General features: G+C 38.4%; 1 protein-coding gene across 23 annotated transcripts in view; it reads right to left on the bottom strand.

Annotated features, from left to right (window-relative positions):
• NRXN1 (neurexin 1) overlaps window positions 1-24,164 on the bottom strand; it is a 715,088-nt gene that overhangs the window by 334,556 nt on the left and 356,368 nt on the right. For all 23 annotated transcript variants that reach the window (XM_054193682.1, XM_054193683.1, XM_054193681.1 and 20 more), the window contains one exon: window positions 20,659-20,778. In XM_054193682.1, the coding sequence (XP_054049657.1) occupies window positions 20,659-20,778 (120 nt within the window). The remainder of the gene's footprint in view (window positions 1-20,658; window positions 20,779-24,164) is intronic.

The raw sequence follows: 24,164 nt of genomic DNA, 5'->3' as shown, positions 1-24,164 counted from the left end.
TGGTTAAAGTCACAGGCAGATTCGAGTAAGTCAAGCACAACCTCAAAATCAGGTGGAAGAGTTAGAGACCTAAAGTTCATTGGAACAGAAACTCATCAAACCTGCAGAATCCACTACTTATTTTTATGCAGAGTTTGCTCATCCACAAATTAAGTGCACGGCGTAAGGCACTTGTCATGGAATTCCGGTAGCGCAATGTGAGTTGTTGCTGTTAGATGCTGCACATCTAAGATGATGAGCGTGTTTGTGCATCAGATATGGTCTGAGCTCTAAATTTTCTCCAGGTTTGCTGGCTCTGGGCTTGGCAGTTGGGGTTAACTCTTTCTTTAACTCCAATTTGGGAAAAGAAATTTAAAAATCTCAGTTGGTGACTTCTCAGACCAATCAGCAGCTAATTAACAACCTAGATGGAAACACAGAAAAACTGTACTACACAGTGAAACAGAATGCCCCAAGAATTTCCAAATATAATCCTGTTTGCAGCTTTTTTTTGGTATAGTGTTTTCACAGCAAAGTTGTTTCAGAACAAAATTCATTGTTTTTGCACTGAGAAATACCTCACAGCCATGTTCACCATTAATTACAGTAATTTCCTATTCAGATTGTTGCTTTCTCTAAATGGCAAATTCTTACTTTGAGTGATGAGTGATTTTGAGTAACTGAATGATTGCAATAGTCTTCTCAAATTCCCTATACAAGGTGCTTTTCCCATGTGTCTTTCTTATCTATCTACTAAAGAAAAACAGAAAGTAGATTAAGGATTTCAGTTTCGCACTTTTTTCATTTCCATAAAAAATATTCCTTATGAATATTGTGGATCCTGGGAGTTAGACTTCAGATCTTTACATGAATGCTTTTAAGAAAGTCACAAATAAAGGAAGAATGTGTTCATTTTCTCCGGAGTGCATGAGCATCAGCTGATTTCTTTACCATCTTGAGTCAGATAATTGGGGATGTATCTAATAAGGGATCCTTAGAGAGAAACTTGTATCTATCACTTCTCTGATGCACAGTGGCAAGAAGAAGGAAAAAGACCACACAGCTATTTAAATGCTACTATGGCATGTGCTTAGGACTACTTGCGCCACATCACTGCCTGAAATAGGCGGCTATCTGCCCTGTGCTGTCAAACTGAAGTGCTTTTGGACACATCCAGAAACAGGATTTTAAGTATGCTGCACTGTGCTTTAACTCATGTATCGCTAAAGGCCTTCCATTTGCAGTTTCAGCCTGCCTTTTCACTTCAAACCTTCTACCTACAGATCCTGAGGCTACACTGTGGACATGGCTTCACCTGGTCTCCCAATGGCGTGTCCTTGCAGCCTTGTGCTGTGCACTTTGAACCATTTTTCTGTCCTAGTCCCTGAGATAGTGATTCTTTTCAATGTCTAAATCATACTGTTTCTCCTCTGTCTCCTCACCCTGTCACTCTGCAGCTTCGGTTTCTAGCTCTGCACTAAGATTCCCACCACCACCTCATCCTCCTGTGAGCTTCTAGATTGTTAAGTGAGTCTATATTAGCAGTAGTAAGGTAGGTGAATAACAGCCATTCTAATATCTGACAAATGTTACCCAGTAACAGGTGTGCACGAGGCTGACCAGTCAATTATTGTGCAACATTTACACTCTAATTTAGCAAATTCCAGTCAGAGTCAAAATGGCAAGAGTGTCATCAAACAAAGACCAGCAAGAAGGTGGCTGAGCAGGTATTGATGAAAGGTATCATCTGCCTGAGGAGAAAAGTGGTCATGGTTGTCAACGTTACTGTGATTCCCTGCTGTGCGGAACAGGACGCCCAGGAGAGGATGCTCACCCAGGGGCACCCGCCACTTCTCTTCCCAGCTGGTCACTAGCGAATTTTCCTTTCTCTCTCTCTCTGCCTGTTTTTTCCTGTTCACCATTTGTGAAACTGTGAAAACCTGAAGCACCCGTGCACCTTTTCTTCTCTAGTTTGTTATACCAACCCCTAAAATACATTAATTATTTCTTCTTCATCTGCTGCTGAGGAGCTATTGTCTACTTCATGTTTTCTGCAGGGTGGATGTAGGAGGTCTGAAAAAATACCAATTTAAGATTTGTACTAAAAGAACACATTCAGGTGGGTACCTTCACGTGTTTCCTTGAGTTCCAAACCCAAGCAGAAATGCCACGTAGCTGTAATGAAATCAGAGGACACAGCGGTGACGAGAGCTGCTCTATGGAGTGCTCTGAGACACTACAAGAACAAATCACCTCATTTCAGTACTGGTATGGTCAGGACCCCTTTGGAAGCCAGTTTATTGCCCTTTGTAGTAATTTCCCTCTGTGGCCTGTTTTAAGGTAGGAAAGTTGGCTCCTTTTTGTGGCAATGACCTTCCGGGGTGACTATCAGGAAAACTCCCCCAAAAGCAGGTGTTTTCTCTTTTTTTTTTTTCTAGGTTGTTCTCAAACTTATTACCTCAATATTTAACACTTAGACCCAAAGATATTGGTAATAAAGATGACAGAGCGTGGAGTTTTTGCACAGTTGGTTGTCTACTTGTTCTTTTTTAAAACTAAGTGGAAGAAGGGAAAGGTAAAAGAAAAGAAAATCAGTTTTTCTTTCTCTCATGTGAATGCAGCCATGGGAAACAGTGCTTCACAGGTCACGAGACTTAAATTATAAAGGTTAAAGGCTGGTTTCAGTAACCTCACTTCAGAGCACATGTCTGCACTTTTCAATTTATATTCTTCCCTCAGTTTAGAGAAAGCTGCCTGAGAGCAGTGGCATCCTTTGATCTCCCTGAAAGTCACTTGTCTCTAGGTAGGGACACCATATATATCGTCATCCCTTTGTTGCTTTCCCAGCATCCTGCTGTTTTGGCCTTTCAGTTGTTTCCTATGCATCCTTTAGAGATACATACAAACACGTCCTTCCTAACCCACTCAGCCAGCTGTCTTGTCTGGAAAGCATGGCAAGTCTCTCTAAAATGGCTTTTTAACAAGTTTCGCAAGGATGCAAAATTACCTAAAATGATACCATAGATGGTCAGATGTAGCTATCCACAACAGGCACCTGGAACTAACATGCAACTGCCTCAAGCTAGGGAAAGCAAATTTGAGAGTAGAGCACCTCTTGGGGAGCAATTGCCCGTGTGCGTTCCCACTGTGAGAGATCCACATTTGTGAAAAGCAGAATCTTGGCAGGCAACCCCTTGATGTGCAGAAATTTGCAAATCAATTTTCCCATCCTTACCAGAGAGCGCTAAGGCTGCAATTGTACCCTGATGATCATAGCTACGGAATTCTAAGCAAAATGAAATTTCAGCACAGAGTCGATACTGCTAAACGCTAAAATGCTTAATAGAAACAGCATTTAATTAAAATATCCAGAACTTTTGTAGCTGAAGTGTTAATCTTTGGTAAGTTAGAAACCCAAAGCCAGGATCACTGGAAGTTGTACACAAGGATTAAACAATGTGAAGATCTGGCATTATTCTGATAAAGACTGCAAAACACAGCAGCGCACGTCCACCCAGCCCCCTCACCAAGATGTGAAATTAAAATAACTGAGACTACCTACCCTTCCCTTACATATCTCTCTTTAGATACCTCACTGCTTAAGAAACAAAAGCTTGTCCATGAATAAGTGTAAAAAGAGCTTTTAAATTTCAGTATTTCCTATAGTTAGGCTCAGCCACTTAGCTTCTAGGCTCTCACCAGAAGCATCTAGTGTCTGGCCAATAGTGAAAAATGAATGAGATGGATCATGTGTTTCCCCTAACGTGGTAAAGCCTCTGCTCTAATTATGACACTGAGATCAAAATGAGAAAAAATTCAGAGCAAAATAACGTAAAATAGAGCATGTTGTCAGAGAGTCTGAAATGGCTTAGCTAGCTAAAAGCATTGCTTAAAGAGTAAGTTTTCCTGGCCTCAGATAGCACAAGATACTCTCAGCATCTTTCTACGATTCAGAAACAAATAGGAAAAGAGCAAGATATTAATTACAGAAACCATGTATTACTGTTCACTGCACATGATAGTGCGCTTTCTCGCAGTCACAAACACACTCCTAGCTATTGAGATGAATTTGACCAATCGAGTCGTGAAAATTCTGGCTGTCTGAGCAAACTTTGCTGCGTGTGACGGATATAATCTCATCCCTGCACTTGCATTGTTGTCTGATGTGGGAATGTATCTATTTTCAAACTAATACTAAAATATCAATAGGAAGTACCAGCCTCTTGAGAAGCTCATCCTCTCCAAAATAGCAATTAAAATAGCTTAGTATTAACTCTGTAGCGTTAAGCTTCTCAGATGAGCAACACAGCCATAGATTTCAAGTGTGAAGGGATACAATGGAATGGAGATTGCGTATTCAAACAACCTGAATGGAGCTACAGCTTTTTGCATGAGATGATAAGGTTCACAGAGGGTCCACAGACTTCTGTATATCTCCAAAAGGGGAAAAAAATTGACACAATATTTTAAAATAACGGTTGAATAGTTCTTTTTCCATCTTGGATTTCTGTCATCTTGAAACCTTTTATAAGATATGCTTCTCCTACCCAATCCCTATTAATTTCTAATGGTCTTCCCAGAAAAGTGCTACCTACTGCCTCCTATTCTTTTTTCCTTTTAATTTAACTGTTTTCCAAATTTTATCCAACGGTAACATTATGGAAGATAAGCGACTAATGATCAATTTTTAAAAGATTATAGGGCTTAAGTCTTTGAGACAGGACACAATAGTATGTAGTACGTAATTTTATCTCTGCAACATCCATTTTCTATCATTAAACTACACTATATAAAAGAAAAAAGTACACTGTAAGTACAGTTATTTCATCAAACAAAATGCTCAAGTATTTTTAAGGAGAGAAAAAGAGTGCAAAATCACATGCTGTAAGGCTTTAACCATGCAGGAAAAACAAAACCAAACCCTTTTAGAATATTGTTTTAGTTATGGAGTGGTAGTTGTAGGATGTCTGAATGCAGACAGGCATTAACTTCATACTGATTAGCACAGTTTCATTGACAGGCTTGGCTGCAGAATCACAAAACAAACATAAATTGCAGCAAATTAGCAGAAGATTTTTTTTTTTTCTTTAAAGAAAAAACTTTAATGGATGTTTTGCCTGAGGAGCTTATTTTGATGGCTTCTTGGTAGACGAGACTGCACTGCCAGGAACCACAGAAGCATACAGTAAATTTAATAATGGCCCTATGCCATACCGTGGTTTGTACAGCTACGCGGCAGATCCGCACTCAGGTACAGGCTCTGCACGTTCAACCCTGGAAACTAAACGCATCAGAGCAATGAAGGCCTTGGTTTCATTAGGCAGAGACAGTATTCAGGGCTGTCTACGAAGACAGCTGCCTCTTTAGAAATCCATCTTGCTCCCAACGAATTTAAGACAGCTTTATCAATAAATTCAATCACAGTAGAATTTAGCCCATAAACAAAATGACTGAAATACACCAAAAGGAAAAGCAGATTGTGAAATATTTAAAAAAGAAAAAAAAAAAAAGATAAAAATGAAGAAAACATAATATCAAGAGGATATTTTACTACATGTGATTGACAACCATACACCATATTTGTCTCTCCCAATTTAAACAGATACAATGAAACAACACTACATGTTGCAAAGACAGGAAAAAAGCCCTGCCAGGAATACTAATACCAAAGCACGCTGTTCAAATTACAATTGGCAATAATTGCCAGTCTCCGTTCTGTAACATTTTAATTTACTCATGGCAAACTGACATTCAGATAGGTGACAAATGATTTCCTGCTTTTAAAAGCATCAAAGAAATTGCTTCCAGTCTGATTTTTACAATTGACTATCCACAGCGTAAAGACAGGGCAAATATCAGCACTGAAAGGAAACAGCTTTCAGAGGTGATACTTAATCATGATAGCCACAACACCATTGCACGCTTATTTCACCGTCTGCAGAATTGACACATATGTTCTCATGAATAAATTCATTAATATCTGTCTCAAACGTTAATATGAACGGGCAGCACGCTACAGAAACATATTCATTTGGGATGCTATAGAACCTTTCAGTAAAAAGCGCACATAAAAATAGGCCCTGAAGATGAATAATGACTTTGTTGTTATCACCTTTTTCTAATGTATCTTTCATCCATGAACTCAGATCCCAAATGTCATAGCATACTCGATGTTTTTCACAAAGAGGTAGGAAATAGTGCTGCTAGTTTGGAGTGGACAAACTTGTTATTTGTTATGTTAATGCTGACATATCCTCTGCATGTTTGACAGATTTTCCTTGAAAAGTTACACTCCTCAATCTGCTGGATAACACAATAGTCTGGATAGCAGAAATCGCTTTCTGTATACAATACTGCAATAGCTAAGAGGAACAGTTTATTTATTGGTGTTCCACTTATACCCAATGGGAATGAATCCCACACGGATTCTACCTATGCTGGCAGAAAAGCCGTTGTGGGTAGTGAACAGGGGACACATCGCCATTGGAGTGCATCTGAGAATCCCAGTGATTATCCAGGTCAACCTAGTCAGAACCAGAAGAAAACCTTAGATCGCCTTTTTGGGTCCATACACTTCTTCATTTGTCTTGCTGTCCTGGGAGCTGGGGGCAGAGGGGAGATTTCCTGTTCTGACAGCACTATTGCATTCTGTCTTCTTACGGTAATTACTCTGGCTCTCCGTAGATATGCTGGATTTTGACTTACGGCCCTTTTATGCCACTCCAAGAGAAAAAAAAATAAAGGCCTCAAAGTGCTTGAAGACAGCCTCAAGTCCAGTCAGAAATAACTGCAGAGAATTACTACCTATATGTTTTCTAAGCTGAGGGAAGAGATGAATCGCATTATATCTAACTGGAATAAAAATACTAATAAATAGAAGTTTTAAAGCACAGATGGCAATAGAAACAAATATCATTGCAAATGTTTTCCTTTTAATAGCTGATTTAAACTGAACATAAATGGTGACATGATCATATTTTAAGGACAACTGTAGGTTAAATAATTTATATATTAAATAGCTAAGTCTTGGCAAAAAAGAGGCAGCCTGGACAGGAGTATGTATTCTTCATGATTATTAAACATTTTTATTGCTATCTGTGGCAGAGTAGTATATGATGGCTAATGATTTTATGTTACTCTCTGCAAAAGTTAAAAATGTTTATTTTTCTATAACTTCAGCAATTTTATTACTACAGTGAGATTTACGTAAGATTTTATGCTAAAAAGCACCGGCAAGATGCAATGACTACTGAAAATAGACGGGAGTGGATTACCATGGTTCCCCTTTGTGCACTGGCAGCGTATAACCAAGATCATAATTATGGGATTTCCACCACCTGCCAGCTTGAAGAACTAAACCACATGCTTCCACATAATAATAAAGAATTCTAAGATTAAAAAGCAAATGAAGGTTAAATCCTAAAGGTCTTCAGGGACCTCTGAGCTGTGTATTTCTTCTGTACTCCTTTTATCATTTTTACTTGCCCACAAGGATGAAGGCTCTTCTCAGTTAAACAAGTCCATCTAATGAAACGCCTGCATTTTCACACAACTGCTAGAAAACAGAACGTCTGCAACGTGCAAACTCATATTAAACCTCATCTTTGGATTTATAGCTTTTTCATCTTGAAGCAGAAAAAAAAAAAAAAAAGACAAATTGTTCACACTGTCAAAAAACCAGAAACTCAGCTCAGAATTTAGAAGACATCTTAATGTGAAAAGGGGATTAGCGGTATATTTATGACAGGGAAAATTTTTCCAAAATGCTGTTATTGGTCCATGAGTAAATTTCCCATCCCTACTTTTTTAAAAAAATGCAATTATATTTTAATAGAGTGAAGAAAAGAGGTTTTCTTCAGAATCACATACAGTGATATGAAGGAATAATTTAAATTATCTTTGAGGGCGTATTAATCTAGAAATTTTGTCTTCACATGAGACCACTTTTATAACTCTGCACCCATTCACATTTTTACTCACATAAGCATACATGTTAAATATAATTTCAGAGTATTTACATGGTGTAACTAGTATTTGCTAGTGTACAGTTGCTTCTCAATAGTCCATGTTTCAGTTTAAATAAACTTAAAAATGAACAAGGTGGTATACAGATATCCTATGGGGTTTCTACCCCAGACTTTCTATTATTCTTAAAAATTGGGAGGCCTTACCCACTCGGCACTTAAAAATCACATAGAACTCTGCTTCAAACTACTCAGTATTTTCCAGAATTTATGACCTAAGGCTGTACAGCTGCCAACACTCATATGCAAGGTTATCATTCCCTACAGCCTTCTTTCTTATGCTTTCCAGTTTTAAAAACTAGTTAACTTACAGCTCCACCAATGTTTACACATCGATAATTTACTATGCACAAACTGAGCAAGATTACCCTCTGTTCCCAGCATCCCCTCACCATAGGAATCTTTTCTGGCATATCAAGCTAAAGATGTAGTGCCACAAGATCTTGGCTTAGGATGCAGATCTGGCCTAAGAAGTTTGAGAGTCCAAAATTCGTTCCCAACTGGTCCCCCTACAGCCACCGCAGTTGCGCTGGTGATGCTGAATTACATGACGTGACCTAAAAATATCTGCGCCATCCCCACTTTAACTGACACTCCCATTTTTGAAGTTGCATGGGATCAGCAGTTTAAAGAAATTGAAAAAAAAAGGAACAGAATTCCTATCTTTGGAGAGTTTCTATGCAGGGTTACATTAGCAGGGTGTTATGGGAATTTTATGTTACCACCTCGGATGCTGTTCCTGCTCTAAACATAGAGAAGACCCTTCCAGTTATGACTTTTAAAACTGACATTTTCCAAAGCACTTAATTCAACAATATTTTTTACAACGTTGTAACTATTGCACAACCTTAATCCTGACTTCATTCTTCCTAGAGAATAGGGCTGAGAAACAAGTTGGAGCAATTCCTTAGGTGACTTATTTATCTTGTGGTCAATCGGATGAAAAAAGACCTCACAATGCAGAAATAGTCAAATTATGAGAAATAATTTTTCCAGACATCTGAAACTACAATACACCCCATTTCTGTTATAGGCTTATAAATCAGTATCCACAAGGTTTTCCCTGTTGTCTGGCATACAGTATCTTCCACAGGAAAAGGTTAATCTTCAGGGAAAATATCATCTCTCGGCCCTGTGCATTTGTTAGGGTTACAGAAGCTTTCTTTGAAGTTGGCTGTCATCCCAGTAAGGCTGCATTAAGTAGCTCAAATTAAACATCGCTAGTAATACATGTTGGTAGTAAGTAGAAGCAAGAAAGATAAAAGCTTTGTGGTAGAATTTCAGGGTAAAATAGGATTATGTTTGCTCAGTAAAATCTTTGCAAAATTTCGATTTCCAAAAAATTTGCAGGCCTCAGTTGTACAGAAATTAAATCTACTCAGTTCTGAAAGTATCTGAACTTGATCTGACATGCCACTGCTGGTCCAGCAAATTTGGAAACATTTTTCATTTATTCCTGGTAGTGCTTTCAATTACAGAGATACTATCAGTTTGAATATTTTCCTGCTATAAAGACTTCCCCTCAGGGATTACAGAAGGAAGCCTATTAAAATGTGTCCACATCCTTTTAGCAGACAAAAAAGAAAAAAGAAAAGACTGAATAAATTGGGAAAGATCGGAGCTCAAAACTAAAGCAGAACTTGGACAAAGAGAGCAAAGCAAGCAGGAGAAGATCACCAAATAGATATCCAAAGATGGGATAAAGTGGGGGAAAAATGAAAGTAGAAAGAATTTCAAGCAATTTCACGAACTCTGGGTTTAATAGTTGAAGAAGAGGGAAAATGCCATGACCATATATGGTGACTCTGGATTTAAACATATTTAAATTAGTTATTTAACTAGTGATTTGAGACTTGAATAGTCACTGAATTTCAGTTTGCTGGTAGCAAGCATCTGTCCTGGTGTTATTTCAGAATGCATATGTACACCTCTGTTCCCCAGCACACAGCAACATTTGTATCTTGTAAGTGATCAAAAGCCTGATATTTAGAGGGACCGAGTACCTTCAGCTCCTATTTTTAGGATTTATGGACAGGAGGTAGTGGCCCTCCACAGCTGATACTTCCAAGCAGCATTAAGTTCCCAAACTCAAAGTACTCTGACCTCTCTGTGAAATATTTAATATAAGCCAAACATCAGACCATTGATCTGATTAGAAGCTTTCTCAAGATTTACACTGTTTTAAAAGGGGGAGAACTTTAAAGCAACAAACATGCTATAGGGAGGAATTCCTTGCATGGTAAAGCGGGCTCGGAGCTTAAGATGATTTGAAAATGGTATCTGAAAATATTAATGCACTTTGACATTGAATATTGCATATCATACATTTTAAGTGGTTTTTTTTTTAGCGTGGATGTTTACGGTGAAATGATGTGCTTCTTCATATGACTGTTTTCAATTCAAAGTACGGCCTCATTACAAAGACTGATAGCATAAAGCTTAGCAGCGTGAACATTCCTCCAGAATTAGCACCAAATTGACAAGCATCCTTAACACGGCCTTTAAATTGGGTTTGTGCGCATCAAACAGCTTCATGAGCCCTAGCTGGTTTTCACCCTCTTTTCTACAGTTCCAACTTTTCAGTGCCCAAGCTGGCTATTGACTGCTTTTAATACGGAGTGGTTTTCCCCAAGCTGGGACTTCATTTTGCAGTTGTTGCCTTCATTAAACAACTAGACACTAAAACCTTGTAAAATTCCTTCAGCCCTAGGAGTACTGCTTCCAGCAGTATTTTTTCATACTGTTATTACTGACTCTGTTACCTTCCTGCAGGATTTCCTAAAATACCTAGGCAGAAAATAGCTGTGAAAACGTTGAAACTCAACATCGGTATACAAGATTCATAAGGTTAAATCAAAATGACACATTAAAGGATCTTAAATGCCACATGTGACATTGAGAGAATAAGCAGGCTTATGGGTGTGTGTGCTAAGAAAAATATGGAAATTTCATTCAGATTAACTGCTGGTTAGGTGGAGCTGGCAGGCCAAAAGTGATCAAAACCAGGTACAATATCCATCCTGTAGCACAGGAACAAAATCACAAAAGCTGCAAAAATGTCTGTATAACGTATCCCGCTCTGTGCCTTGCCATTACTCCAGTGTATGCTTCCATTCTCGGCTTCTGAGGAATGACACAAATCTTAAATTTGGACTCCAGAACACCTTGATTTACCCATATAAGATTCAGGTCATTTTGTTTACCCTGCTTTTCATAGAAAGATTTTCTTTGCATCAATTTTCTGTAGCACCTGGCAAAAATGAACACACAGAAGGCTGTGAAGATGGTATCAAGCTACCAACAAAATCTTGGTTTGCAATGATTATAGGAGTTCCTCATATGTATATAGTTACCTTGAATCTAACCTACCTACGTATCCGCCAAGCCAGAATACATGCTGAGGAAGATCAGGTTGCCTTAGTAACCTGAGTCCGGGTGTACAGACTTCAGAAAGACCAAATAATTTTATCTTTCTGAAGCACCACTGTGCATCATTGTGCCATTGCACTTAAATACACATAAAACAGATATATTACCAAAGTCCCCCGATACACTTTGAGCCATTCTCATGCTATGGGTTCTAGAAGACACTGCTTGGGAAAGCTTTTTCTTCTTTCTTACCACTTGTGACCCTTACAGCTGTCACCTATTAAAAAACCTAAGACCTACTCATTACTCTTTTTTTAGGTTTGTTGGAGAGGAACGACTGACACCATTACAGAGCTAAAACTTCTGCTCCAGCTGTGCCACATATAGCGACTAATTTTGTTCGGAAAACTACTAGTTACCTAAAATTAATTTTAATATATGATGTTGTTGGAATATTCAGAGAAATCAGTGAGAAAGAACAGTGACAACACTCATCCAGTACGCTTATTACTGTGAATAGCTTTTGGCCACACAAATTTCAGGCCCGAATTGTACATAGTATGCTATTAAATCGTAATAATTGAAAGTTCTAGAGAAAGGAATCTAATGATACCCAACAGAACAATTTTAGTTCCATGAGAATATATTTAATTAACCCTTAATCATTTTCACCTTTATGACACTGGAAACACTTCTAGGATTTGATTTACAAAATTATTATGCCATTAATAAGAGAAAGATATTATTGACATACCAAAATCCAATTTAATTACTCCCTTGATTCCTCCAGAGGCAGAGAGAAGGTTGCAATTTTCTGACTCTATGTTCCATTTTTAATATTGTGAAATAGAAAATACCTCCAAGTAGGCCAGAAATGTTGCATAATTGCTTCTACCCGAGCTACGAGCACAACCGTAACAATCTTCTGGCTACCTTGAAAGTTTCTTTTTGGCTTTTTCTGTATCAAATATCCCACTTAAAACTTTACTTATTACTGCTTATTAGAAATATTCTCACGTGTAAGAGCTTCTACAATCACTGTCAAACAACTTTCTATTATTTTCATTTTTTTAAAGGGATAGGTTGAAATCTATTTAAGAAAATGGATATTACTTGACTATTTTAGGCACGGATAACTCATCTAACTGACTACTCCAGAATTTGTTTGTAAACAAGAAAAAAAAAATTCCAAAACTTGTTTTCAGGCTGTCAACAAAAGCATGCCTGTTAACTTACATAATTAATAGACTGATGCACCTTAATGAAAGGCCAAAATTTACATACTACAAAATCCACACAAAACAGAGGAGAAAAAAAACCTAACAGAGCTGGGTCAATAAAACCTTGAAAACATGTTGTCATCTGTGCAACATGCTCCATAGTTCTGGCTGGAGCAACGTGTGGTCCCACAGAACGTCACAGGAGTCTGAGAGCTCAAGGTGCAGTTTATCCTGAATAGGGTTCCAATAAAAACAAAAGTAAAGAAAAAAAGTAATCTTCGTCCACAGCCATGGCTCGCAGGCAACACTTCTTGCTTTCCTTGCTCTTTTACAGTTTTTCTAATTCTCCTAAACACCTCAATATTTCTGCATTTTCAAGACTGCGTGCGTGAAGTCCTAAGTCCTTTGAAGTTTATACAAATTAGGACACTGATATTTGTCACCAGAAATTCCAAATATTCATTATAGAGCGATATTGGATAAGATAAAGCTGAACAAATTGAGATTTCTTCAATTAGTTCATTCCAGCAGCTTTCCCTGCAATGTAATTTTGTGTGCAGCTATCTTTATTTCTCCCGTGTACTGTGAGACTCTGTGGCAAAATAATCATATGAAGTAGTTAGACTGGTGTGTTATCAGGGACAGATTTTTTAATTCTCAGCTACTGGAGATGGAAATCAAATGTGTTTTAAAGTACTCTGAGGAATTCTCTATCCCGTTCTTAATAGCAGGTTGTATGTTTATTGGTAGCTAGCAACTGTAAAGTCTTAGCCAGGAATATGTAATATTATTTTGCAAAGTATTACCAAGTGGCTCTTATGGTTAGTTTAGCTTTCGGTCACTGGTTTAATTAAGCTCCTTTATTTTGTTTATACCCTTCTCACAACAGTAGCGTTAAGACTGATCTTACACTCTACGTGTCAAAAGGTCCAAAAGATAGAGTATCCATAACAGTTAAATCAATTAATAAATGTTAAAGAAATATATGCGGTAAAATTATTTAAATCCATCATTTGTGTAATACCAGACTGATAATATAAACAGAGATTATGTGAATACCACACTCTGATTTGCACTCCAGAAGAAGGAAAACATTGTGAGAGGAGAATGACTATCCACTGTCAACACCATATGATAGTTCAGAAAACTGTAAAAAGTCAGTGACATAGATAAGAAAAATAATACTCCTATTTTTTATACACTATAGATGTAATGTGTGGTTTTATATTTTTTAAATATGTATTTACGCATAGATGACATTAAATACAAAGCACTGCAAATCTAAGGAAAGCCAGATCTAGACTTCTATGTGCAATATGAAATTACTCCTCCTTGCATATGGATTACTATATAATTGCTAATTACTTGTTCACAAAGTGTGAGACTTGTCTTATTCAGTGCACGAATACACCTGTTTTGATCAGAGTTCTGCAGTGAGGGCGGTTGGTGTTTATAAAACCGCTCATTTATTGCAGAAGTTGAACACTGACTCAGTATTTAGGGTTTTTGTGGTTCGAAGTATAACCTCAATGTTACTTAATGCACTCTCCAAACACTGGACTGAAGAGAGAATCATTCAGTTCCTCCTGGAATTTTTATTATGTCAAATACTCTAATATCCAAATTTCTCATAAACTTTGACTAATGTATTTTTACAGTTTTTAGTTTCAAATTACAGCTTGCAATGACCTGTGACACTTGTGGGTGCCTCCCACCAGGTCTCAGGAACTTGTATATGTCCACTTTGTTCAGATATTCCCCAGCCTGATCTGTCTTCACCAAGGTAAGTCTTCCTCGAGAGCTTCCCACTGTTCTCAGGGACCTGGGATTGCTGAAAGTGCTAAAGGCTGGTCCTGCCAGTAAAGACCAAGGCAAAGAAGACTGAGTACTTCAGTCTCTGCCATGTCCCTTGCCATGAGGTCCCCTCACCCCATTCAGTAGCTGGCCCACATTTTCCTGCTCTTTCGCTGCTGGTAGGAGCCCTTTTACATCCCTTGCCAGATTAAACCACAGGTGGGTCTTGGCTTTCCTAACCCCATCCCTGCATGCATGGATAGCATCTCTATATTATTCCTGGGCCACCTGACCCTGCTTCCACCTCTTGCATGCTCTCTTTTAACGTTTGAGTTTTGTCAGAGGCTCCTCCTGCCTTTTGCCATGTTTACTTGATTTTCTGTGTATGAGGGTTCCCTCAGCCTCAAGGAAGCGATCCTTGAAAACCTACTAGTTTTTTTGGGCCCTCTGGGATTCTTCCAAGCAGGTCCCTGAACAGGCCAAGGTCTGCTCTCTTGAAGTCCAGGATTGTGTTCCAGCTTTTTGTCTTGCCCCTGACACCCAAGAACTTGAACTTCCTGACCATCACAACCCTGATCCATTCTTTCTTGTTTGTACAAATGAGGTCTAGCAGTGTGTCTACCTTCACTGTCTCCTTGATCATCTGTGTCAGCAAGTAAATGCACTCCAGATATCTCCTAGACTGCTTATGCCCTGCTCCATTGCCCCTCCGTCAGATACTGGGGTAACTCAAGTGCCCCATGAGGACTAGGTCTGTGAGGATGAGGCTTCCGCTATTTTCCTCATTTTCTTGTGAGTTATCATCTCCATTCCCCACCATTCCTATGTCCTGGCTCACCAGGTTGGCCAGCTTGTGGCAAAGATACTTTTACCCCACCTTGGCAGTTAGATTCCATCTTTTCCGAGCAGGCCTTCCTTGAACCCCTTGTCCAATCTCCAATTAAATCATCCTGATACACAACAATTATTATATTAACATCCAAACACATTTAAAATCAAGTCTAAGCATCACTATAGATACGGACTTAGCCGAAAGGCAGTATCTCTATAATGCAATCAACCATGTTTTATGCGAATCCATTTTGTAATATTGACACAGTTCTCCATTTAAATGAGGGCTTTTGATTTTTCTTGGTAAAGAGTCAAAATAAAATAGGAGAACTTTTTAAAAAAGTTTTGTTACAGCGGTTGGGAATCTCAAATTCCTAGTCAGGAGAGACTCCACGGTGAAGTTCTAACCCTTCAGAAACGGATTTTAATGGAAGTGTTGACACAGCGTTAGCTATACCATCACAAGTGCAACACCAACATTATTCCCTTATAGTAACAGACAGTGTTGAAGCTGCCCTGTAATTTGGCACAGAACATTTCTGTACTAATGTAATGTGACAATGTTATTATGTCTGCTATTTTCTATGCCATAATAGCAGTATTTGTTTCCACAAACATGCCATTACATTCACTAATATGGCTATACTTAAAGACTGCCTGAGTAAAAACAGATGTAAACTTATAGAAAGCAGATCATCTCTTACAGATTTGTTTTGTTTTGTTTTGCCAGAGTAATTTTCAACCCTACTCTTATAAAAAACTGAATTCCCTGGGAGGATAGCTTTCACTACATAACCTGCTGTTAGCAATAGTTACAATGTTCATGATGTATTTTCTCAGAGGAGTTGCGTGCAGCCATCCATTTGTAAGAACAGCCATTAACTGTCCTTTTAGTACAGTCTCTTATATATAATCCCATTTTGTGGGAACAGCTGCTACTGGCCTGCTTTACGCTTATCAGTGTAACACTTCTGTCTATCACATCTAAAGAGCACTGTTGCCCTGAATCTCCAAGTGTCATATCACATCAAAAGAGAAAATGATAATCTGTATAGCATCTTGGGGTCAAAACTTCCCCTGCCGTGTTTATCTTCCGGTAAATAGGAAAGCGCAGCACACAGAGCGTTCCCACCTGCGCCGCCAGAGGCTCACAGGCTACAGGCATTCCATACTCACTCTAGTGGAGCACCAAGATTTGCAACGAAGCAAAACTTTTGTGGATTAAATTGTGGGTGCTCCTGACTACAGTTGTAAAACTGCAGCCTTAGCCTTGGCAGGCCCAGGTCATTGTAGGAATACATTCCCTAAACTTCTCCTTCTCTCTAGCTGACACACAGAGGACACACTTGGACTGGGAAAGAAACAACCTGTGTCACACGGTGCTTATTTTGAGAGAACTTAAAAAAAAATAATAATAAAGTCTTCATTTTAAGCTGTGCACCTTTTCACCTGGAATAATAGACTGAACAGCATAGGAGTAATAATTTGCTATTATTGGAAAGATTAAAGCAACTTCTTGCACACTATATTAGTAGAATGCATTATAATGCTTTTCAAGAAACTATTTCTTCCATTATTTCCTCCAAACTCTCTGTTTTGGAAATTAAAGACAAGAATGATACACGTGAAACATTTACATTGTAAAGCCCAGGAATGATGCATGTCAAATTTTCGTGCGCTGAGGTTACTATGGGAAACATGCTGAAAGTATCAACTCCAATGCAGCAAGGTAATTTGTGCACATTTATGCAAATTGCAGATGATACAAAACTGTGAGGAGTGGTTGATAGATGTGTGCTGCCATTCAGAGGGATGCTGACAAGCTGGTGAGGGGGGCTCACATGAACCTTGTAAAACAAACAAAACTGCCAAATCCTGCACCTGGGGAGGAACGACCTCATGCACGAGGACAGCTGGGGCCTGACCAGCTGGAAAGCAGCTTTGCAAAAAAGAATCTGGGCATCCTGGTAGACACCAAGTTGAACATCATTCAGCAACATGCTCTTGTGGCACAGAAGGCCAACAGTCTCATTGGCTGCACTAAGAAAAATGTCGCAGAAGGGTTGAGAGATGTGATCCTTCCCCTCTACTCAGCACTGCTGAGGTGCATCTGGAGCACTGTCTCCTAGTGCTGGGCTCCCCACTGCAAGAGCAACATAAGCACGCTGGTGTAAGTCCAGCAAATAGCCACAAAGGCGATCAAGGGCTCGAAGCATGTCTCATATGAGGAGAGGCTGAGAGAGCAGGGACTGTCCAGCCTGGAGAAGAGAAGGCTCAGTGGAGATCCCATCAGTGTTTTAAAATACCTGATGGGTGGGAGTGAAGAAGCACTCAGTGGTGCTCGGTGACAGGAAAAGAGGCAACAGGCACAAACTGAAACACACAAAATCTCATTTAAATACAAGGAAAACGCTTGTACTGTGAGGGGGACTGAGCACTGGCACAGGTTGGCCAGAGAGGTTGTGGAGTGTCCATCCTTGGAGATATTCAAAACCCAACTGGACACAGCCCTGGACAGCCTGTACTAGGTGACTCTGCATTGAGTGGAGGGGTTGGACTAGACAATCTCCACAGGTCCCCTCTCACCTCAGCCATTTTATCACTCTGGAATTTCTACTCAAATATATGTGCTGCATTAAACAAAATAATGGGGAAGCGTGGTGGGTTAGCCCTGGCTGAGGGCCAAACTCCCACACAGCTGCTCGCCCACTCCCCGTGCTCTGACCTTGGTGTTCCGTCTGCTGTTTCTCACTCTTTCTGTTCCCTTCTCCTTCATCTGTCTGGCATTTTGGTAAAAATGGCATACTTTCTAAGCGTGTTTTCATAGAGGTGCCACCAGCTTGGCTGAGGGACTCAGCTGTGGTGGGTCCACTGGAGCTGACTGTGCCCTGCATGGGGCAGTCCCGGCCTCTCCTCACTGAGGCCACCCTGCAGCCCCCTGCTGCCAGCACCTGGATACAGACACCCAATACAGGAGGGATGCAAGTGTCCAAAAACCAGGTACTTTTAACTGTTTCTTTTATGACCACTGACCCCTTTTTTTTTTTTTTAAGTAGTTAATTTTTGGGGTTGGTAACAAAATTTCCCTACCTATGAGATTTCGATGTCCTGAATACTCATAAATACATAAAACAGTACATTCAAATGTAATGTAAGCCAAGGGCCTGCCTGCGTAGCAATACTGGGTTAGATTTCAGCTTCTGTGAACCAGCATTGCTCCATGCACAGTCTGCAGTGGAAACATGCTCCCACACACCGCACACGAACATGCCTAAATCCTTCCAAAGGGGATGCATTTTTCAGCAACAGCCAGGTGGTATTCCAGACCTGCCGCTGAGATAATCTTTCTTCACGTGAAGGGAATCTGTCTTACTTCAGTGCTGCAGAAGTTTAGCCTGTGGTGTGCAGCCTATGCAACTCACTAAAAAATGTACTAACGTTTCATCATTCCTCTTCCCATTATGCTCTTCCCAAACACAGCCCAGAGCAGTCTAGGAGCATCTAGATGACACTGAGATTACAACACCATTTCTCCTCCTTTTCCTCACACATACCATTATGAAAAATCTCTCTCATTAGATTTGCTTTGCGGATTTTTGGTATCTGAACTAATCTGAGGAGCCAAGATAAAGTAGAAACCAAATGTATTGCATTTACCAGACTCTGCGTTCTATTACAAAACGTGCATGTCTAGGATAAATTTATATTTAATGCTTGTGATAGAACATTTAAAAAAAATTAAATATTTACGTGGAAAAAAAGTGATTCTTTTTTACAACCATGTGCTAAAGGTACTCCTTTACCATCATCAGAAATAGTATATTGAGAATTATCTGATTGTGTGCAATGTAGTCCATAATGTTACCATACAAATGAGCCTTCACCGATTGGTAAATATCTTTCTTACGAAAGTTCATCAGTTCACCAAATTTATGCAGTAGCTGTCACTTGAAGAAATAATTCATAGAATATTCCAGGTCCAGCCATCAGTTACTACTAAGACAAATTTATAAACACAGTTTTGCCTTTGTTAGATGTAGAATATATAACTTCTCATTCATAGTTTTTAGTTACTTTTGGAAGAACTCAAAGATCACAGAAGAACAGAAATAACAAAAGTAAAATAGAGACAAATCAATTTTCTCCTGTAGCAGATAGGGGACTGAAATCTCTAAAAATATATATGTAGCAGTATGACTAATCACTCACGTTGCAGGGAAGGGCAAACTCAAATACATAAAGTAAACCCAAACCTTTGCTCAAATTACCAAAATTTTTTTGATACCACATTTGATTTCTACCATAACAGCAACTGCAGAGAAACACACTGAGAGGAGTCCTTTCCATAGTTTTCAAAACATGCTTAAGAGTCGAAAAGCGTAACTTTCATGAGGATAATCAATATAGCTTTTACGTATAATTCATTTTCCAGCTTTGTGCTCGACACAATTTGAGCCAAAAGCTTTTCGGATTATAATTATTCTATTATTTTAGGGTTTGTCCAAGAAGGTACACCTTGCGGTAGAGTGGAGAACCAGAACAAGACATAAAAATCCAAAATGCTTGACTAGACAGTTATACCAACACTTTCTACAATCAGTCGTTCATTCAGCTAAACGTATACAAATAGATATAAAAATGCTTAGCCCTAAAGAAATTTCCTCTTCATATGGATATAAAAATGTGCAACATTTGGATATTTCAAACGTGATGAGTTAAAAAGAAAACTCAGTAGCTCGCTTTAATCAGTTACCGTGGATCATTATGGCTCTTACATTACTATTCCACTTTCACTTCTGCATAATTCTGTTTAGATCAATAAAGCTAGATTGGAATAAAACTAGATTATGACATTGGTGAGTCAGGCCCCTTATTTTTGACACATTTAAGCTTTTCCTGAAAGACCAGATGGTTGGTGTATGTTATGTAGTTTTATTCAGATGAAATTTAAAAGAACTAAAATACTCTGCATGCTTTTATTATTGGCATGCTTAGTGTGTCACCTAAAGAATTTTACAAAGGGAGATAATGAGCCTTGTCAACTGTTTCACAGTAATTATAGCCCTCATGATATAATGCTACAAAATTACAATATAGCTTAAGATAATAAAATGTAAAAGGTTTTTTCAGTCGGGGAAAAAAACCCTATTTGTAACATTTATGTAGGAAAGGGATTATTTCAAACAGGTAACCATCAGTATGTTAGACATGCAATCAAGCGTAATAAAACTAAATTCTGTCAGTGTTTGATACTGCACATTGTCCAAAATTTATACTGTATATTTTAGCTACGTTCTTCCCACAAGCCTTACAGATTTTCACAGGGTTTGCCAATTCATTTAAATGTCCAATATTAAAACAATATCAAGCTTCGGACACTTGCTGCAAATATTGCCTTAAAGCTCTCCAGGGTTCAGATCAGCATTTTGTAGCGTACTTACGGTCATTGCACAACGGTCCGCTAAAGGAGGTCATACTACAGTCACAACTGAATCCATCCCACTGCTGTAAGCACACTCCCTGGTTTGCACACGAATCCTCTTGGCACGTTGTGCTGGGGCCTGATGAGAACACACAAAAAAGGACTTGCAATTTGTCTTCCGAAGACAGGTATTTCTCACTGGATCACATTAACTAGTTGCCAACATCTCAAAATCAAATGAGCAAAGAGTTACCAGGTAAAAGGCACATAAACTTGCTGATTTTGTAGCAGCACGTTAGTATTAAAAGGGTGGTTTTGCTTGAGTTTTAAGATTGATATGTCAAACACATAAGAATGCACGAACTGAAGCAGAGTTATTCCAGGTGTAGCGGGAATGTTAATCTCATGTCAGACCATTAACTGCTATCATGTTTTCTAAAACTTTATTATTTTTTCCTGTAAATACATTTCAAACAGCAAAGCCAGATGTCACAGAAAACAAAGCTCTGGGAGATGAAAGTAAAGATTGGAAAATAAAACTAAAACCAAACCAAAAAAATAATAAAATGAAGCTACGCTATATAGTGTTTTTAATCCCACAATTTATTTCAAATGATTTAGGTCTGAAATAAAGAGGAGCTTGGGATTCTTTGGCAGGAATGTTGGCAAGTACTGATTCACATGCTTCAGGGATCCCATGCAGGTTCCTTTTTTAAGGGGAAATGCAGAAAACCAGACTACTAATGAAGTAGCATGCCAAAATGTGACATATGCATGAAAAACAAAGCTACTCTATTTCTAGAGAATCATAACTAGACTACTGAAACATAAAGAAATTTGAAAAGGAATGATCAAAGCACTAAAGCAATCACTATACAAACATATTCAAGACTGAAAGCCTTTATGCAAGCTCTGCTGGAAAATGAAGGTTCAGGTTCATGTAGGCCATTGTTTTAGAGGTGTGAAAGACAAAATCCGAAACAAAACCACACACTTTAGTTCTGAAATGTGCAGAGCACTTATTGCAGAAATCCAACTGTGCACTGGGGGTTTCAGTCTTGTTTCATACACACAGGGCTATCTACCTTGCAAATCAGCTTTCATCAATGCAACTTTGTCAGCAAAATAAAAAAGCAAAATATATTAAATGTTAGTAAGCAATATTGAAATGGCAGCAAACACAGAAAAAAAACATTCAGAGTAAAGTGCATGCTGCTGTTAAAGAGAGAAAGAAATGCCATATAATGCAAACAAATTAATGCTAATAGCCATAAATCTTCAGGCAAGCCAAAATAAGAAAGCAGTAATTTGCCAGTATTTTACTACAAATATAATGGTTAATTGAGCTGATGACATGTAATGAAGGAAAATTAAAAGGTTTTTTTTTTTTATTTCCTTGGATAGATACGAATGCATTAGAAGAGTAAATGGATGGCTGAGTCCTGACTAGCCATTTGTCATGTTCAGATACCCTGAATTCAAGAATAATTAGCACCATCATCCTCTCTGGTCTTTCTTTTTTCTCACCCTTTCCTCATGACTGGTGAATGAAGACTGAAATACAGACCGTGAGCTACAGATTGCCCTGAGCTCACACACACATTTCACACTGACTCTTGACACTACAAGGAAAAATTTGTTTCTGAGATTATAAAATTGTCCTAAATTGTTTTGGAGAAGGCACATCAATATCTATTTGAAAGTCCCACTGCTAGTCATTGATGACAGGGGAAAACTGGTCAAAGACTGTATAAATATCTTAAATAATCCTGTAGAGAGAAATCCATTTAACCCTTCTTTCACATTACAGCTTTTTCAAAACCTCAGCGTGGGATTTTCCTTTGGTTTGCCAGTATTTCAGAAAAATCCATAGCAATATGATTTAAGTCAGTTCAATGGCCGCTTGCTTTAAACGAGGCGCTGCCCGAGCGCACCTCGGGAGCAGGGCCTGAGCAGTCACCAGCGCAATTAAGAACGAGGGCAGTGTACGCTGCATCGCTTTTTCAGCAAAGCTATTAACGGTTCTGTTTTTTCCTGTTCAAATAAGAATGATACCCATAACTGATTTACTGCAGTAGGCAGATATAGGGTAGTGATTTCTTTTTCTTTGGAGTTTTGAGCCCAGAAGTTGAAACATTTGGGCATTACATCACCCTTTCTTGAGCTGGGGATTATAATGACAGAATCCCGTAGCTGACAAGACAAGACACATTTTTTTTCTCACCAGATTCTGCTACTCGGAAACTTTACAAAGATGAAGTGAAAATATCTGTAGGTGTTTAAATGTTATATATTCATGCATTTATTTACACTTTAGTTATGCAATGCTAAATTTCCTCATCTCTGCAAAAGTAGAGCAAAAGTCACAAGGACTTAAAAGTACATAAACTGCAGGACCCTGTAGGCACATTAAAAAGTGCATGTTAAAACACACATATTTGGAAAAAATACAGATAGGTTCTTGTTAAAAAGCAAGGTATTTTGCTTTTTATGAAATTGATTCGTAGAACTTCTGGCTTATCTATAGTAGTCATTATCCAAAAATTGCCATCAAGGCTAGCTTACACATAAGAATTTCTTTTAATGAAAGTAGGCTTTTTTTTTTTTTTAAAGAACACAGGAGGACTGTTTAACGGCCATAAATACTATAATATCTTCCATAACAAGTTCATATTTTCCTACCTATATTACAGAACGAAGCTATTTAGTAAAAATATTGTAATACACTCTCTCAAGCACTCACCTTCTAATTCACATTCTATTTCAAAATTCTAATTTATTCAGTCTTCACTGAAGACTTTTTAATTGACTGGATTTGGTCTCTCATTTACATTTGTCTTATGTGAGGGCTTACATACCATATATTACACAAAAAACATTATTAAGCAGCATATACAATGTTTTACTATATATTGCAAAAACAAATCCCATATCTCACCACCAAGAATCTTCACATATGCTTATACTTTGAAAGTATTCATATAGTTCATTTAATATACAAATTATATTATATATGCACATGCATGCACACAGTGCGTTTTCCTCCTACATATATTAAAACTCTTTTTTCATCATTCTGTAATGACTATAATTCTGCATTATTTGAAGTGTGTAAAAAAGTGCAATGGATTTGAGTAGAGAAAAATGGGGCCGACGCTGATAACCTGGCTCTGGGGTTTGCTGTTAACAATTTGAAGAGCTAGTTAGCATATTTATGTTTCTAGCTGTTAGTTTCTATCTGTTCTAGCCATTGAAAATTTGTCAACAAGGTGGATTCAGCCAAGTGTAAATTATATTCAATGCTCAATGATAGAGAACAGAGATATCTATCTGCCTGTGGCTGAAACTTCAAACTGCAAGTCTTACAACTTGCTACGCCAATCCCACGTGTGGGTTTGCAAAAAATGTTCCAAGGAAAGAATTTTTAACATGCACTTGTAACAGAAAAGTTATTGAGAAACATCAATATTTTAAGAACAAAATCCTAACAGGTAAAATTAATCTGTAGTACATCATGGCTTCACA

The sequence above is a fragment of the Rissa tridactyla genome, chromosome 3, assembly GCF_028500815.1.
Source record: "Rissa tridactyla isolate bRisTri1 chromosome 3, bRisTri1.patW.cur.20221130, whole genome shotgun sequence".
Lineage (NCBI taxonomy): Eukaryota > Metazoa > Chordata > Aves > Charadriiformes > Laridae > Rissa > Rissa tridactyla.
This window is presented reverse-complemented; position numbering and strand designations above follow the sequence as displayed.